The sequence below is a fragment of the Gymnoscopelus braueri genome (assembly GCF_963280865.1).
Source record: "Gymnoscopelus braueri genome assembly, chromosome: 24".
In the NCBI taxonomy this organism is placed as follows: Eukaryota; Metazoa; Chordata; class Actinopteri; order Myctophiformes; family Myctophidae; genus Gymnoscopelus; species Gymnoscopelus braueri.
Window position 1 is genome coordinate 11,561,636 of NC_137626.1, and position 16,793 is coordinate 11,578,428.

At 41.1% G+C, this 16,793-nt stretch overlaps 1 protein-coding gene across 1 annotated transcript in view; it reads left to right on the plus strand.

Annotated features, from left to right (window-relative positions):
- The window catches only part of fam171b (family with sequence similarity 171 member B), a gene marked incomplete at both ends in the record, with an annotated part of 31,730 nt that overhangs the window by 4,846 nt on the left and 10,091 nt on the right, over positions 1-16,793 (plus strand). The window contains 4 exons of the mRNA XM_080422368.1: positions 5,187-5,426; positions 10,124-10,216; positions 11,102-11,260; positions 16,485-16,658. Of these exons, the coding sequence (XP_080278494.1) occupies positions 5,187-5,426; positions 10,124-10,216; positions 11,102-11,260; positions 16,485-16,658 (666 nt within the window). The remainder of the gene's footprint in view (positions 1-5,186; positions 5,427-10,123; positions 10,217-11,101; positions 11,261-16,484; positions 16,659-16,793) is intronic.

Here is a 16,793-nt window from a genome sequence, read left to right on the forward strand (position 1 = left end):
TAGTATTTTAACCTTTTAACAAAATACTTTTTGTTTTAACCAAAAAGTATCACTTACCCTACCTTTAACTTTATGAACTTAAATACAAATACTTTGGGCATAAAAAAAGACAATGTAATTGTAATACAAGTCATTGAGCTACTAATATAGACTGAAGTAATTAAAGCAGGTCATGTTTGCAATTGTAACAGCTGAAATCAATAATATAGCACTATTCTGATATTAAAGGTATCATGACATTCATTTTCACTTTTTTTATTTTCAATGTTTTATTTGGGGTTTTATGACCTCAATTACACCCAAAAAACCTGAACTTAAAACATTCAGTGGATTTTCTGTGGTCTGGGGTTTTCTGAATAATTAGGCTGAAAAGTAATCTGAGCTTGGCCCTTCGACAGTGAGGTCACTGTCGAATAATCCCGCCCACTCTCCTCCTCGCCCCTCCCCTCCCCTATCCTTTCCTTTGGGGGGGGGCGGAGCAGAGGCGATGATTGACAGGCAAAATCCCTCACCAGCGACACCCGCAGGCAAAGATTTCTTTTTTCATTGCAGTTGAAAAGGCTTTAGAAATGTGAGAGAAAAACACCTGCCATTGATCACTGGAATGGAATTTTCACTTAAAACTTTTTGTACACTTTTGAAGGACCAGGACAAAGACTTTGAATGTGGTGTAAAAGTGAATGTCATTAAACCTTTAACCTGCGGGCCGCATTAAGTGAAGGTGGGGGCCGCATGTGGCCCCTGGGCTGCATGTGGCCCATGTATGATCTTAACCCATTAGAACCCTGGAAATAATTTTTGCGTTGGCTATCCAAAAATATCAGATATACAAGCTCACAGCGCGACACTTCGTGCCGCGCTGCGAGCTTGTATATCTGCTATTTTTGAACATTTTAGAAAAAAATCTTGAAAGTGTGAGAACTATTTAATTGGCTAAATGCGGCGGCACGGTGGCGCAGTCGGAAGCACTGTCGCCTCACAGCAGGGCGCTAGGGGGCGTGTCCTCTCCTCCGCGTCATCAGTACCCATACCCTAGGTGGGTTTGGTGAAAGGGCCTTTCTGTGTGGAGTTTGCATGTTCTCCACGTGTCCCCTAGGGTAGTTTAATACCCTCACAAAAAACATGCAGTAATCCTGGTCTTTATACCGCCTCCCCCTGGCCAGCCGGGGCGCCTGATGAAGGGGAAAGGAACTGGTTGGAATAAGGTGTTCCTTCCACGCGCTACGTCCTACCGGGGAAACTCCCCCCCCCTGTCGGGTGATAAGAATCGGCCTGCTCACTCCTCATGCATTGAAGGAGGCATGAGCTTAGTTCGGGGCTCTCTCCAGGCTAGCAGAGGGAGAGTAGCGCCCATGATTACAGCTTAGGCAATTGGCAATGGGTGAAAAAAAATAGTTACAAATATCGTGGGATTAAAATGTAGGGAAAACAAATAATAATTTGCTAAATGCCTCTGAAACTGATCTCTGAGAGTCAGAGAGTCCTGGAGATTGTTCCATTTTGCCTGGGGCATAAAATATGAAAGCAGTCTTTCCCTTGTTCACTGTTCGTTGGCAGTGGTGACTTGAGTAAAAGTACAAAACTATTGGTATCAAAATGTACTTAAAGTACCAAAAGTAAAAGTACTGAAATGTTTGAAAATAGCAGATCTACAAGCTCACAACGCGTCGCATCACGACGCGTTGTGAGCTTGTAGATCGGCTATTTTCAAATAGCCTAGGTATCAAATAGGGCTAAAGTGGTTAATGTATGTTTTCAAATATAATAGTTGATAATTGCAAAGTAACAAGTAACAGAAAATTCTAATAATTGTAGTGGAGTAAAAAGTACAATATTTGCGTCTGAGATGTAGTGGAAGTAGAAGTAAAAGGACAGCAAATTGAAAGTGCTCCAGTAAAGTAAAAATCCCTCAAAATTGTACTTAAAGGGATATTTCACTTTCAAATAAAATAAACATTTAAAAAATATATTAAAAATAAATGAAAAAAGTAATGGAAAAATCACGGCCCCCTCACGCATTAGAGTGTCCTACTAATGTGTGAGGGGGCCGTGATTTTGCCATAACTTTTTTCATTTTTTAAAAATATTTATTTTTAATGTTTATTTTATTTGAAAGTGAAATATCCCTTTAAGTACAATACCTGAGTAGATGTACTTAGTTACTTTATACCACTGCCTGGGGCATAAAATATGAAAGCAGTCTTTCCCTTGTTCACTGTTCATTGGTGGAGTGGTGAGTCTAATGTGGACGATGTGCACATTACAGAGTTTAGAATGGAGGACATGACTAAGGGAGGCACGTGGCTCCTCTTGCCACTTGACTTTGATGTATTTTTCCTCCGTGCCGCTGTTGGCTCATCACTATTTTATGACCAGCGAAAGGTTACCGAGGGGGGGGGGGGGTTTGTCATCATGTGACATGAATTGTTAGCATATATAGATCTTGTGGTGGAAAAAGTACTCAAATTCTTTACTTAAGTAAAAGTACCAATACTGCAATATAAAAATACTCTGTTACAAGTCCAGAATGCAAAATTTACTTGGGTAAAAGTACAAAAGTATTGGCATCAAAATGTACTTAAAGTACCAAAAGTAAAAGTACTAAATATTTGAAAATAGCAGATCTACAAGCTCACAACGCGTCGCATCGCGACACGTTGTGAGCTTGTAGATCGGCTATTTTCAAATAGCCCAGGTATAAAATAGGGTTAAAGTGGTTAATGTATGTTTCATTATATCATGATTTATATCTGAAGAGTAACTAGTAACTAAAGTTTTCAAATAATTGTAGTGGAGTAAAAGTACAATATTTGCCTCTGAGATGTAGTGGAGTAGAAGTAAAAGTATTGGAAATTGGAAACGCTCAAGTAAAGTACAAATACCTCAAAATCGTACTTAAGTACAGTACTTAAGTAAATGTACTTTGTTACTTTCCACCACTGCATATACAGATCTTTGGTAACTGCAGGTACACCAGACAAATGCTGGTTATTCCTATGTCAATGGTCAGTGGTGGAAAAAGTACAAACTTTTTTTTAGTATCAGTACTGCAATGTAGAAATACTCCGTTATAAGTAAAAGTCTGGAATTGAAAATGTACTTGAGTAAAAGTACAAAAGTATTGGTATCAAAATGTACTTAAAGTACCAAAAGTAAAAGTATGAAAATAGCAGATCTACAAGCTGTAGATCAGCTATATTTTCAAATAGCCTAGGTATAAAATAGGGCTAAAGTGGTTAATGTATGTTTTATAATGTAATCATTTATATCTTGTAGTGGAGTAAAAGTACAATATTTGCCTCTGAGATGTAGTGGAGTAGAAGTAAAAGTATTGGAACAATTGGAAATACTTCAGTAAAGTAAAAGGTACCTCAAAATTGTACTTAAGTACAGTACTTGAGTACATGTAGTAACTAATGTGTTTCCAATACTTTTACTTCTACTCCACTACATCTTGGATCCAAATATTGTACTTTTGCTCCACTACAATTATTTGAAAACTTTAGTTACTAGTTACCTTGCGGATATAAATTATTACATTATAAAACATACATGAACCACTTAAGCCATATTTTATACCTAGGCTATTTGAAAATAGCCGATCTACAAGCTCACAACGCGTTGTGAGCTTGTAGATTTGCTATTTTCAAACATTTCAGTACTTTTACTTTTGGTACTTTTATTTTGATACCAATACTTTTGTACTTTTACTCAAGTAAATTTTGAACACCGGACTTTTACTTGTAACAGAGCACTTCTAGATTGCAGTATTGATACTTTTACTTAACTAAAACGTTTGAGTACCTTTTCCACCACTGCCGATGGCCTAGCGGGTAATGCGCGTACCACACACATAGGCTCTAATGCAGCCTGACAGCGAGTCGCAGGCTCAATTCCCGAGCCCGACGGCCTGTACTGCGTGTCACTCTTCGTCTCTCTCCCCGTTTCCTGCCCTATATCTTCACTCTACTATCCTTAACCCTTTAAAGACCGGGAACGCATCCGTGTCATTTTTAGATTCCTTTGGCTATTAAAAAAATAGCAGATCTACAAGCTCGTAGCGCGGCACTCGGTGCCGCGCTACGAGCTTGTAGATCTGCTATTTTTGAAAAATCGTTAAGATTTGTGCAAATCTTTGAATATATATATATATATATATATATATATTTTTTTTTTAAAGCGAACATTTGTAACTCAAATCTCTGCTTCTGGGGATTCTACAAATGTCTTCTAAATCCTACAGTTTAAAAAAACGTATGTTTCTATATCAGTGGTTCTCAAACTTTTTCATGTCAAGGACCCCCAAAATCTCTTCTCTTCAAGGGGTCCCTGACACAAAACATTTTCAGATGGGGGTCCCCGACCAAATACACAACAATTTGGGGGTCCTTGACACTAAGAAGTATGAGTATCACTGGTCTAAACAACACATTACTCATACAGTATATCTCTCATGGTATTTTAGTATTATACTGTTTAACTTTAGACTGATAATAGGTTTAACTATGAGCCTAGATTACTATTTCTATGCTTTTGATCTATTAACTTGTGTTTTAGACCGGGAAAGCATCTGTCATTTTAGATTTGAACCACTTTAACCATTATCTTATATATACTTTGGCTATTCAAAAATTGCTTGTAGATCTGCAAAAAAAAAAAATGTAATCATGAAAATGTGTGCAAATCTTTGAATACATATATTTTTTAAGAGAACATTTGTAACTAAAATCTTTGCTTCTGGGGGATTGTACAAATGTCTTCTAAATCCTAATATCCTAGTATGTTGCTATAATTAGTGGTTCTCAAACTCTTTCATGTCAAGGACCCCCAAAATGATATGTATTTGGCCGAGGACCCCACTCTCAAAATATGTTGTTCCGGGGACCCCCCAGAAGCAAATATTTGAGTTAAAAAAAAAATCGCTTTGAAAAATATATTTGCAAAAATTTTCACGATTTAAAAAAAAAATAGCAGATCTACAAGCTCATAGATCAGCTCATAGAACACTCGGTGCCACGCTATGAGCTTGCAGATCTGCTATTTTTGAATAGCCCAAAGTATAAAATAATGGTTAAAGTGGTTACACGGACGGCGCGTTCCCGGTCGTAACGGGTTGAAAAAAAGAGCTTGCTAAATTCGTCCACATTTTTTAAACGGTTGTCGTTTCCTCCTCCTCCTCTAAACAGAGACCCCGGAGTTTGCCCTGAGGGTGCAGGTGAAGGACGCGGTGACTCGGCGGCCTCTGGCGGGCGCCTCGGTGGACGTGTACGTCGACCACGCCCTCCGGACGTCCCGGCGGGCCGGGGGGGCCCGGGGCGAGGTGCTGCTCAGGGTGCCCTACAGCCCGGGCCTCAGCCTGGTGCTGATGGCCACCATGGAGGGCTACGTCCCCAGCCCTCTGCCCTGGAGGACCAGCAAGAGACCCAGTGAGTACAACGTCCGTCATCAGTGGTGGAAAGTAATTAAGTACATTTAATCAAGTACTGTACGTTAAGTATACTTTTGAGGTACTTTTACTTTACTGGGACTATTTCCAGTTTTCAGTACTTTTACCTCTACTCCACTACATCTCAGAGGCAAATATTGCACTTTTACTCCACTACAATTATTTGAAAACTTTAGTTACTAGTTACTTTGTAAATATAAATGATTATATTATAAAACAAACATTAACCACTTTAGCCATATTTTATACATAGGCTGTTTGAAAATAGCCGATCTACAAGCTCACAACGCGTTGCGATGCGACGCGTTGTGAGCTTGTAGATCTGCTATTTTCAAACATTTTAGTACTTTTACTTTTGGTACTTTAAGTACAATTTGATACCAATACTTTTGTACTTTTACTCAAGTGCCATTTTGAATTCCCGACTTTTACTTGTAACAGAGTACTTCTACATTCCAGTACTGATACCTTTACTTAAGTAAAACATTTGAGTACTTTTTCCACCACTGAACGTCATCCACTTCAGAGCAGCTGTGTGGTATTGACTATAGAGCACCGAAGTCTGTCGTAATTTACGCATCCTACCTGGTTCGCGGTTTTCCACCCCTATTCTGAATTCCCATAGACGTCTTTAAGTTAATATCGCGTCAAATAAGAACTGTGTTCTAATAATAAACAAATGGTCCCGGCGGTTTGACTCTTATGGATATGAAGCATCAACTGACGGTGAGAAAACGATAATGTTACTTCCGCCGAATTAGTTACATTTTCGCCAGAAACAGACTGTATCAAATATAACTGACTGACTATCATAAACGATACAGAGCCACCTCCCTGACAATATCGCCAGGACAGTTTGTTTATTTTTGGACCACAATTCCTATATGAGACGATTCTAAGATGACCCAATGTTATTCTCCATAGAGAAATTACTTTACGAACCAGGGGATGAACGAGTGACGTCAGGACTTCTGTACTCTATAGTTGCTGATTATGAAGTTTTACTTGACGATTAATTGTCACGCAAATAATTGTTTTTTGGCATTGAACAAATGAATACGAATTACATTAATGTTTGGCTTTGAAGTTTTGAAGTTGCACAGGACAGATATGACAAATAACCTAAATTAAAACCATACTTGACTGACATACTTTCAAAAATAAATTAATATTGAAAATAGCCGATCTACAAGCGCACAACGCGTTGCATCGTGGCGCGTTGTGAGCGTCTGTGTCATTTTTTATATTTTTTTGGCTATTCAAAAATAGCAGATCTACAAACTCATAGCGCGGCACCAAGTGCCGCGCTATGAGCTTGTATATCTGCTATTTATTTATTTTATCCTGAAAATGTGTGCAAATCTTTTAATATATATATTTTTTTTTTTCTTAAAGTGAACATTTGTAACTCAAATCTTTGCTTCTGGGGGATTCTACAAATATCTTCTAAATCCTAACAGTTAAAAAAAAATGTTGCTATAATATCAGTGGTTCTCAAACTCTTTTCATGTCAAGGACCCCCAAAATTATATTGTATTTGGCCGCGGACCCACATCTCAAAACATGTTGTTCCAGGGACCCCCCAGAAGCAAAGATTTGAGTTAAAAATGTTCGCTTAAAAAATATACGTATATATATCCAATTATTTGCAAAACATTTTAGTTTGCAGATCTACAAGCTCATAGCGCAGCACTCGGTGCCGCGCTATGAGCTTGTATATCTGCTATTTTTGAATAGCCAAATAAATCTTAAAATGACACAGATGCGTTCCCGGTCTTAATGGCTTAAACAAGACAGAGTAGTGTATGAAATCAGTTTCCAACCCGAGTGTCCAAACGCAAAAAGAGACAAATAGCCAAAGGCAACAGCAGTAACACTCAACTGAGCCATTTTGTGCCAAAACGGCAAAGAACTGCCCCCAAGCCATTCGTGCTGCATGCTAATAATAAACATGTAAAAAAAAAAAACACACACACATTTATTTACAGTAACAGAAGCTATTCTAACACTCATTTTGAATTAAATATGCTCATTTAAGATTGATGAGCCTCTCAGCAGCCCAGTGGACAACAAACAATTCGTCACGAAGGTTTTCATTCCCGTCACACGACAGCAGAGTTTCAGTACTAATGCACTGTAAGGTGTAATCCAACGCCCAGGTTCCACGGTCGTTGTATTGATTTACGCCCTCCTGCTTCCAGTGGTGTAAAGTAACTAAGTACATTTACTCAAGTACTGTACTTAAGTAAAATTTTGAGTTTTTTCTTTTTTTTTTCCTTCACGGGAGTGTTTCCAATTTGCAGTACTTCTACTTCTACTCCACTACAGTACATCTCAGAGGCGAATATTATACTTTTACTCCGCTACAATTATTTGAAAACTTTAGTTACTAGTTACTTTGTAGATGTTGATTATTATTACAAAAGATATTAACCACTTCAGCCCTATATACATTTCGGCCATTTGAAAATAGACGATCTACAAGCCTCACAATGCGTCGCATCGCATCTGCTATTTTCTATTTTCTATAGTCACCCCATGGAGACTTGAATTCATGGATATTTTTTTGTTTTGTGTTTGTCGCATGAATTCAAGTCTCCATGGGGTGGGACTATTGGAAAGGAAAAAACGTCATTTTGGGGGTGAACTATGCCTTTAACATCATAATAGTGCAAATGCATCAGGGGGGATTCAAAGGCTTGTGAATATCGAAGATGTGACAAATGGACAAAAGGACTGATATCTTCAAACCTTTAACAAAGAATAATGTGGTAATAGCCGATACTACAAGCTCACAGCGCGTCGCGTCGCATCGCGACGCGACGCGCTGTGAGCTGTGAAAGCTGTGAAAGCTGTGAAATATATATGAACACTAAAACATATTAAAAAAAACGATAAAACTAAAACATATCAAAATATATGTGAACACTTTTTCAACATTATGACGATTATGAAAAACAATTGCGAATAGGCGATGAATTGTGTAGTAATTGTGGACAGGCCAAGCTCTGGTGAAACATATCCCCCCAGATATAGGAGGGAAAAAAAACCCTCTCTATTGTCCCGTATCGCGTTCCCCTCCCCATGTGGAGGATGGGAAGGGATGGGTGGGTGGTGGTGGTGGGGGGGGGGGTTGGGGGGGTGGCTCCCATCCCATGTGCATGTTGACGCGTGGTCTTTGTTAGTAGAGGCCGAGGGGCCCGGACCCTCTGCTTGGGTGGGAGTGGGTGGTGGGGGGTCGGGGGGGTGGGGGGTGGGTGGGGGGTGGGCGTTGTGTGATTACCCTCCTCATGCTCTGGCTGAGAGGCAGGAGGGTTTTGCAGCGACAGAAGAAGACACGGCAGGATGAGAGCGAGGGGGAAGCCAGATGGAGCGAGGGGTAGAGCGAGGGAGGGTAGCCACTAGCGTGGGTAAAGAGAGAGAGAGAGAGAGAGAGAGAGAGAGAGAGAGAGAGAGGAGAGAAGAGAGAGAGAGAGGAGAGAGAGAGAGAGAGAGAGAGAGAGAGAGAGAGAGAGGAGAGAGAGAGAGAGAGAGGAAACAGACAGACAGAATGAGTAATAAGTAGCAGCTGGAGGAACACGTTATTGTGATGTCATCATCATGCATCCGCACCGACCCAGAGTTTGAGGCACCTCCCCTGCTGTATTATCTAACCAGCTGAAACCCCTTGAACAAAAAAAAACACTGTGTCAGTGACACCACCTGCTGGTGGTGTTTGCACATTACACGCTACAAGTGCTCCTACAGTAAACCACTGATGATGATGGCCATTCATAAGTGGTGGAAAGTAACTATGTACATTTACTTAAGTACTGTACTTAAGTAAAATGTTTGGGTATTTGTACTTTACTTGAGTATTTCCAATTTCCAATACTGTTACTTCTACTCCACTACATCTCAGAGGAAAATATTGTACTTTTACTCCACTACAATTATTTGAAAACTTTAGTTACTAGTTACTTTTCAGATATAAATTATGATATAATATATATTATGAAAACACACATTAACCACTTTAGCCCTATTTTACACCTAGGCTATTTGAAAATAGCCGATCTATAAGCTCACAACGCGTCGCGATGCGACGCGTTGTGAGCTTGTAGATCTGCTATTTTCAAACATTTGAGTACTTTTACTTTTGGTACGTTAAGTACATTTTGATGCCAATACTTTGGTACTTTTACTCAAGTACATTTTTAATTCCGGACTTTTACTTGTAACAGAGTACTTCTACATTGCAGTATTGATACTTTTACTTAAGTAAAACATTTGAGTACTTTTTCCACCACTGCGTGATGATGACATTCATAATGTCACAAGTTGATTAGCATTATCTTCAACCAGAGAAAAAGTGATTATTAGTTGGTGTTGTGGTTATCATGTATTGTATACGTGTTAAACTGTGAGGGATAGGTCTTAATTACTCCAGCGTTGAGTGAGTTGTTTGGCTGGTTAAATGTGTGAGTGTTACAAACAACAAAGTATATAGGGTCGTTTAAGTAGTTCGTGTAAATAGTTTCTCTCGTCAGAATTTGCATAATGTAACTATGTGTGTGTGTGTGTGTGTGTGTGTGTGTGTGTGTGTGTGTGTGTGTGTGTGTGTGTGTGTGTGTGTGTGTGTGGTGTGTGTGTGTGTGTGTGTGTGTGTGTGTGTGTGTGTGTGCGTGTGTGGTCCAGTATTCTCTTCAGTCACCATCCTGCTGCTCCCTCACAACCAGGGCAACATCTGGCTGTTTGAAGACTCCGTTCTCATCACCGGAAAAATACCAGGTACTGTAACGTCAGTCCCTCAACCAAGCTCATAGCTTGTAGATCTGCTATTTATGTATTTTTCAGCTTGTATATCTGCTATTTTTGAATAGCCGAAGAAATCTAAAGTGACACAGATGCGTTCCGGGATTGAACGGGTCAATCGAACAGAAAGTGACCTGAAACTAACCACTCCGCTTCCTCGTGCGCTCTCTCTCTCGCCCTGATTCCTGCTGCTCTCGAATAGCGGCAAAAAAGGGTTCGGTAACATACACCGTATTTATGTCTATAAATACATTATGCGGTCGAGGGATTCAGATGGCCGTCAAATAACCCTTTAAGACCGGGAATGGATCTGTGTCATTTTAGATTTCTTTGGCTATTAAAAAATTGCAGATATACAAGCTCTAGATCTGCTATTTTTTGAGAAATCGTGGAAAATATGTGCAAATGTTTGAATATACATTTTTAACTCAAATCTTTGCTTCTGGGGGGTCCCTGGAACAACGTATTTTGACACGGGGGTCCGCAGACACATACATGTCATTTTTTGGGGGTAACTGGGGGTAGTTTGAGAACCACTGATTATAGCAACATAGGGGTTTTTTTTCAAAAAACTGTTAGGATTTAGAAGACATTTGTAGAATCCCCCAGAAGCAAAGATTTGAGTTTAAAAAAATCGTTTTAAAAATATATATATATTCAAAGATTTGCAAAAAAAAAAAATCACGATTTTTCCAAAATAGCAGATCTACAAGCTCATAGCGCGGCACTTGGTGCCGCGCTATGAGCTTGTAGATCTGCTATTTTTGAATAGCCCAAAGAAAGAAAAAAAAAAATGACACACAGATGCGTTACCGGTCTTAAAGGGATAATTTGATACCGTGGTCTCCGTCCTCTCGACAGATATGTCCTCCCAGCCCAGCGTCAAGTTTCCCAAGGACCTCCTGGCGCTCTCCGAGGGCGCCAACGTGTCGTCCCTGACGGCCTACGTGACGGTGCCGCGCCGCCACCTGACCAAGGACTGCGTCAACTGCACGCCCGGCGTCGTCAGCAGCAAGTCAGGTGAACCTGCTGAATGATACTTCTTTTTTAACTTTAAAGGGATAGTTCACCCCCAAAATGACTTTTTTTTTCCCTCCTATCGATTAGTCCGTTGGTTTTCAAAGTGGGGTCCGGGGACCCCCAGGGGTACTTGAGGGGATACCAGGGGGTCCCCAGTTAAATGATTTATAGGAACCAAATGGACCCTTGTGGGTCTGTAACTCTGAGAGTGTACAAATGGAACCAAATGGACCCCAACGGGTCCATTTGGTTCCATTTGTACACTCTCAGAGTTAAATGAACATTGATTTTACAATATGAATTGGGGTCCCAGAGATAGAAATGCCATTAAATGGGGGTCTGTAGCCTAATGCACGTCAAACTGGGGGGGGTCCTTAAATTACAATGATTGAGAATCACTGCTAGAGCCGTAAAAATCTTCTCTTATGGGGGTCCCTGGCTTATCTTTTCAAAAGGGGGTCCGCGGGCTAGTAAGTGTCAATTTGGGGGTCCTTGACATGAAAAAGTTTGAGAACCACTGGATTAGTCACCCCATGGAGACTTGAATTTGTGGTTAATTTTTTTGTTTTTGTCGCATTCCTAAGCCAATAATTTGATGACCGGCAGCGGTTCCGGTATAGGAGACACAAAGAGTCTCCTTTGTGTCTCCTACCGGAACCGCTGCCTACACCGGTCCGCTGGTCATCAAATTATTGGCTTAGGAATGTGACAAAAAACTAAAAGATATCCATGGACCATGAATTCAAGTCTCCATGACTCGGTGCCGCGCTATGAGCTTGCATATCTGCTATTTTTTAATAGCCAAAGAAATCTAAAGTGACATGCGTCTCAATGGGTTTAAAATGTTTAAGAAATAAATCGTACAACAAATAGGGAAAATAAGTGTTCTCCAAATAGGTGTTCGCAAGCTCACAACCCACCTTTTTAACATCAGCATCTTACGAGATGTATCGCTCAGCACCTAGATGTTGCTGCTGTTTTGCTGTCGTTTTAATCTGTTTTAGAATTGTTTTATTGTTTTTTTTTATCCGTTTTGACTTTTGCTGTATTGTTGTCTCCGCCAGGCCGAAATGCATGGCGAGAGAGTATGTTTTGCCCCCTGTCCGTCCGTCCGTGTGTCCGTGTGCCCGTGTGTCCGTGTGTCCGTCCGTCCTTCTGTCTGCGAGCAAATAATTTCCGCCGCCGTTTGCCCGGTCGCTGTGAAACTGCGCACACACACTCCCTGGATGCCACAGCAGAACCTCTGCCCCACATTTTTCAGATCAGCCTGTCATAGCGCCACCATGAGGCCGACTTTTGCAAAACACATTTTTGGATATTACTTCTACAGATTTGGTGCAAACAACACGCGAATCGGTACACAGTATCTCTATAGTCATGTGATCAACACGGATCTGTCCGATTTTCCATATTACATCCTGATTGGCTAAGATTGTCTTCCAAAGTTTGCAGGATTGGTTCGTTTTGAACAAAATGCCTCAAATGACGGCCGCCGACGACATTTTCGTCCACACTCCTAACCTGGTGGACCACCTGCAGGACGCGGCCCAGAGGAAGGTCACCCACCTGTGGCTGGGCCATGTGTGGCGCGGGGGCGGGGCCCATCCGAGACAGGAACAGCAAGTATTACTTGACCTACGAAATGTACCCGTGGTTGACCTTCCCTGACTACACGGCAGGGTCTGGGTACGTGGTTTCCAGGGGACGTAGTGGAGAAGATCTACCAAGCCACTCTGAGCCTTAACGCCTCCATGCCAGTGGTGGAAAGTAACTAGGGACATTTACTTAAGTACTGTACTTAAGTACAATTTTGAGGTATTTGTACTTTACTTGAGTATTTCCAATTTCCAATACTTTTACTTCTACTCCACTACATCTCAGAGGCAAATATTGTACTTTTACTCCACTACATTTACTTGAAAACTTTAGTTACAAGTTACTTTTCAGATATAAACTATGATATAATGAAACACACATTAACCACTTTAAACCTATTTTATACCTAGGCTATTTGAAAATAGCCGATCTACAAGCTCACAACGCGTCGCGATGCGACGCGTTGTGAGCTTGTAGATCTGCTATTTTCAAATATTTAGTACTTTTACTTTTGGTACTTTAAGTACATTTTGATGCCAATACTTTTGTACTTTTACTCAAGTACATTTAAAATTCTGGACTTTTACTTGTAACAGAGTATTTTTATATTGCAGTATTGGTACTTTTACTTAAGTAAAGAATTTGAGTACTTTTTCCACCACTGCCTCCATGCACATAGACGACGTGGTCATGGGTATCTGTGCCAACATCGTGGGCGTCACGCCACAGCATCACGACTTCTTTACACATGGGTTCAAGGCGCCCTACCACCCGTGCATTTACAGGCAGATGATGAACTCGCGCGGTCATCACGGCCAGGACATGTATGACCTCTGGAAGGCGGCGACGGACCCGCAGGTCCAGCAGATCGCCTCTAAGACAGACTGCATGTTGGTGAAAATGGCTCTCCTGTGTAGACCCAACAGGGGTGACACCTTCTCCTGTAAGGCAGCCTTTTGTGTAGAATAGATTGTGGTTAACCCTTTAAGACCTGAGGCCGATTCTACATGTCTCCTAAATCCCAACAGTTTTCTGAAAAACCTATGTTTCTATGTCAGTGGGGCTCAATCTTTTTCATGTCAAGGACCCCCAAAATGATATGTATTTGGCCGCGGACCTCCATCAAAATATTTTGTTCCAGGGACCCCCCAGAAGCAGAGATTTGAGTTAAAATGTTTCGCTTTAAAACGATATATATTCAAAGATTTGCACACATTTTCACGATTTTTCAAAAATAGCAGATCTACAAGCTCATAGCGCGGCACTCGGTGCCGCGCTATGAGCTTGTATATCTGCTATTTTTGAATAGCCCAAAGTGTAAAATAATGCTTTTTAGCTCAAATCTAAAAATGACACAGTTCCAGGTCTTAATGGGTTAAATGAATGAAATCAGGGGCAGTCCGGGCACTTAGGCTCTAATGTAGCCTGGATTAGCACATCGCAGGTTCGAGTCCCGTTCCCGGCGATCTTTTCTGCGTGTCCCTCCCCATCTCTTTTTTCCCCCATTTTTATTTCCCAATTAAAACCCAAAAGCTTTGGCTTTGGCTTTGTCGGTCTGTCCCTCTTCTCCTCCGGTCGGTCGGTCGGTCTGTCCCTCTTTTCCTACCTGTCCCCTTGATTGGCCAAGCTTCGCGTGACGTATCTTCAGATTTCAACCACTAGGGGTCTGGCAGTGCTCCGAGGAGCACTTTTTCTAGTTTCTCCAGAGGTCCATACCGACTTCCATCCAATGAGTTCCCGGTAGGAGAAACAAAGGAGACTCTTTGTGTCTCCTACCGGACACCCGGACGCACTTTGAGAACCATATAGGTTCCATTTGTACACTACTCAAGAGTTAACCCATTGAGACCTGAAGCCGATTCTACATGTCTCCTAAATCTCAACAGTATTGTGAAAAACGTATGTTTCTATATCAGTGGTGCTCAAACTTTTTCATGTCAAGGACCCCCAAAATGATATGTATTTGGCCGCGGACCCCCATCAAAATATTTTGTTCCAGGGACCCCCAGAAGCAAAGATTTGAGTTAAAAACGGTTCGCTTTAAAAATATATATATTCAAAGATTTGCACACATTTTCACGATTTCTCAAAAATAGCAGATCTACAAGCTCGTAGCGCGGCACTCGGTGCCGCGCTATGAGCTTGTATATCTGCTATTTTTGAATAGCCCAAAGTGTAAAATAATGCTTTTTAGCTCAAATCTAAAAATGACACAGTTCCAGGTTAAATGAATGAAATCAGGGGCAGTCCGGGCACTTAGGCTCTAATGTAGCCTGGATTAGCACATCGCAGGTTCGAGTCCCGTTCCCGGCGATCTTTTCTGCGTGTCCCTCCCCATCTCTTTTTTTCCCCATTTTTATTTCCCAATTTTTTTTGCCAGACCCAGGGGGTCGGCCTACATGAGGCTTTGTCGGTCTGTCCCTCTTCTCCTCCGGTCGGTCGGTCGGTCTGTCCCTCTTTTCCTACCTGTCCCCTTGATTGGCCAAGCTTCGCGTGACGTATCTTCAGATTTCAACCACTAGGGGTCTGGCAGCAGTGGTGGAAAAAGTACTCAAATTCTTTACTTTAGTAAAAGTACCAATACTGCAATATAAAACTACTCTGTTACAAGTAAAAGTCCAGAATTCAAAATTTACTTGAGTAAAAGTACTAAAGTATTGGCATCAAAGTGTACTTAAAGTACCAAAAGTAAAAGTACTAAATATTTGAAAATAGCCGATCTACAAGCTCACAACGCGTCGCGATGCGACGCGTTGTGAGCTTGTAGATCGGCTATTTTCAAATAGCCTAAGTATAAAATAGGGTTAAACTGATTAAGGTATGTTTCATTATATCATAATTTATATCTGAAAAGTAACTAGTAACTCAAGTTTTCAAATAAATGTAGTGGAGTAAAAGTACAATATTTGCCTCTGAAATGTAGTGGAGTAGAAGTAAAAGTATTGGAAATTGGAAATACTCAAGTAAAGTACAAATACCTCAAAATTGTACTTAAGTACAGTACTTAAGTAAATGTACTTAGTTACTTTCCACCACTGTCTGGCAGTGCTTTTTCTAGTTTCTCCAGAGGTCCATACCGACTTCCATCCAATGAGTTCCGGTAGGAGAAACAAAGGAGACTCTTTGTGTCTCCTACCGGACCCACGGACGCACTTTGAGAACCATATAGGTTCCATTTGTACACTACTCAAGAGTTAACCCATTGAGACCTGAAGCCGATTCTACATGTCTCCTAAATCTCAACAGTATTGTGAAAAACGTATGTTTCTATATCAGCGGTGCTCAATCTTTTTCATGTCAAGGACCCCCAAAATTATATGTATTTGGCCGCGGACCCCCATCAAAATATTTTGTTCCAGGGACCCCCAGAAGCAAAGATTTGAGTTAAAAATGGTTCGCTTTAAAAATATATATATTCAAAGATTTGCACACATTTTCACGATTTCTCAAAAATAGCAGATCTACAAGCTCGTAGCGCGGCACTCGGTGCCGCGCTACGAGCTTGTAGATCTGCTATTTTTGAATAGCCCAAAGTGTAAAATAATGCTTTTTAGCTCAAATCTAAAAATGACACAGTTCCAGGTCTTAATGGGTTAAAGGAACACTCCGCTGTGTTTCCACACTACAGTCTACAGGAGTGTGGAGCTGAAGGCGGTGGCGGCCATCAGTGCCACTCTCTACTCGGAGGGCCAGGAGCTCCAGCTGCGACGGGGTCCCATCCAGATCACCTTGCCCCTGGGACACGGCACCAACCTACGGGCCGCCGACGCCGTCCCGGCCTGGGCCTTCAACGCCAAGACCGGTACATATAGTTCTTTTTAACCCATTAACTCTCTTACTGCCAGACTTATTTCCGTTCTGCGTGCACCCACTGCCAGCCATTTTAAAATGTTCTTGCCTTTTTCAAGTAGTCACAAAATATTTATCTCCAGTATGA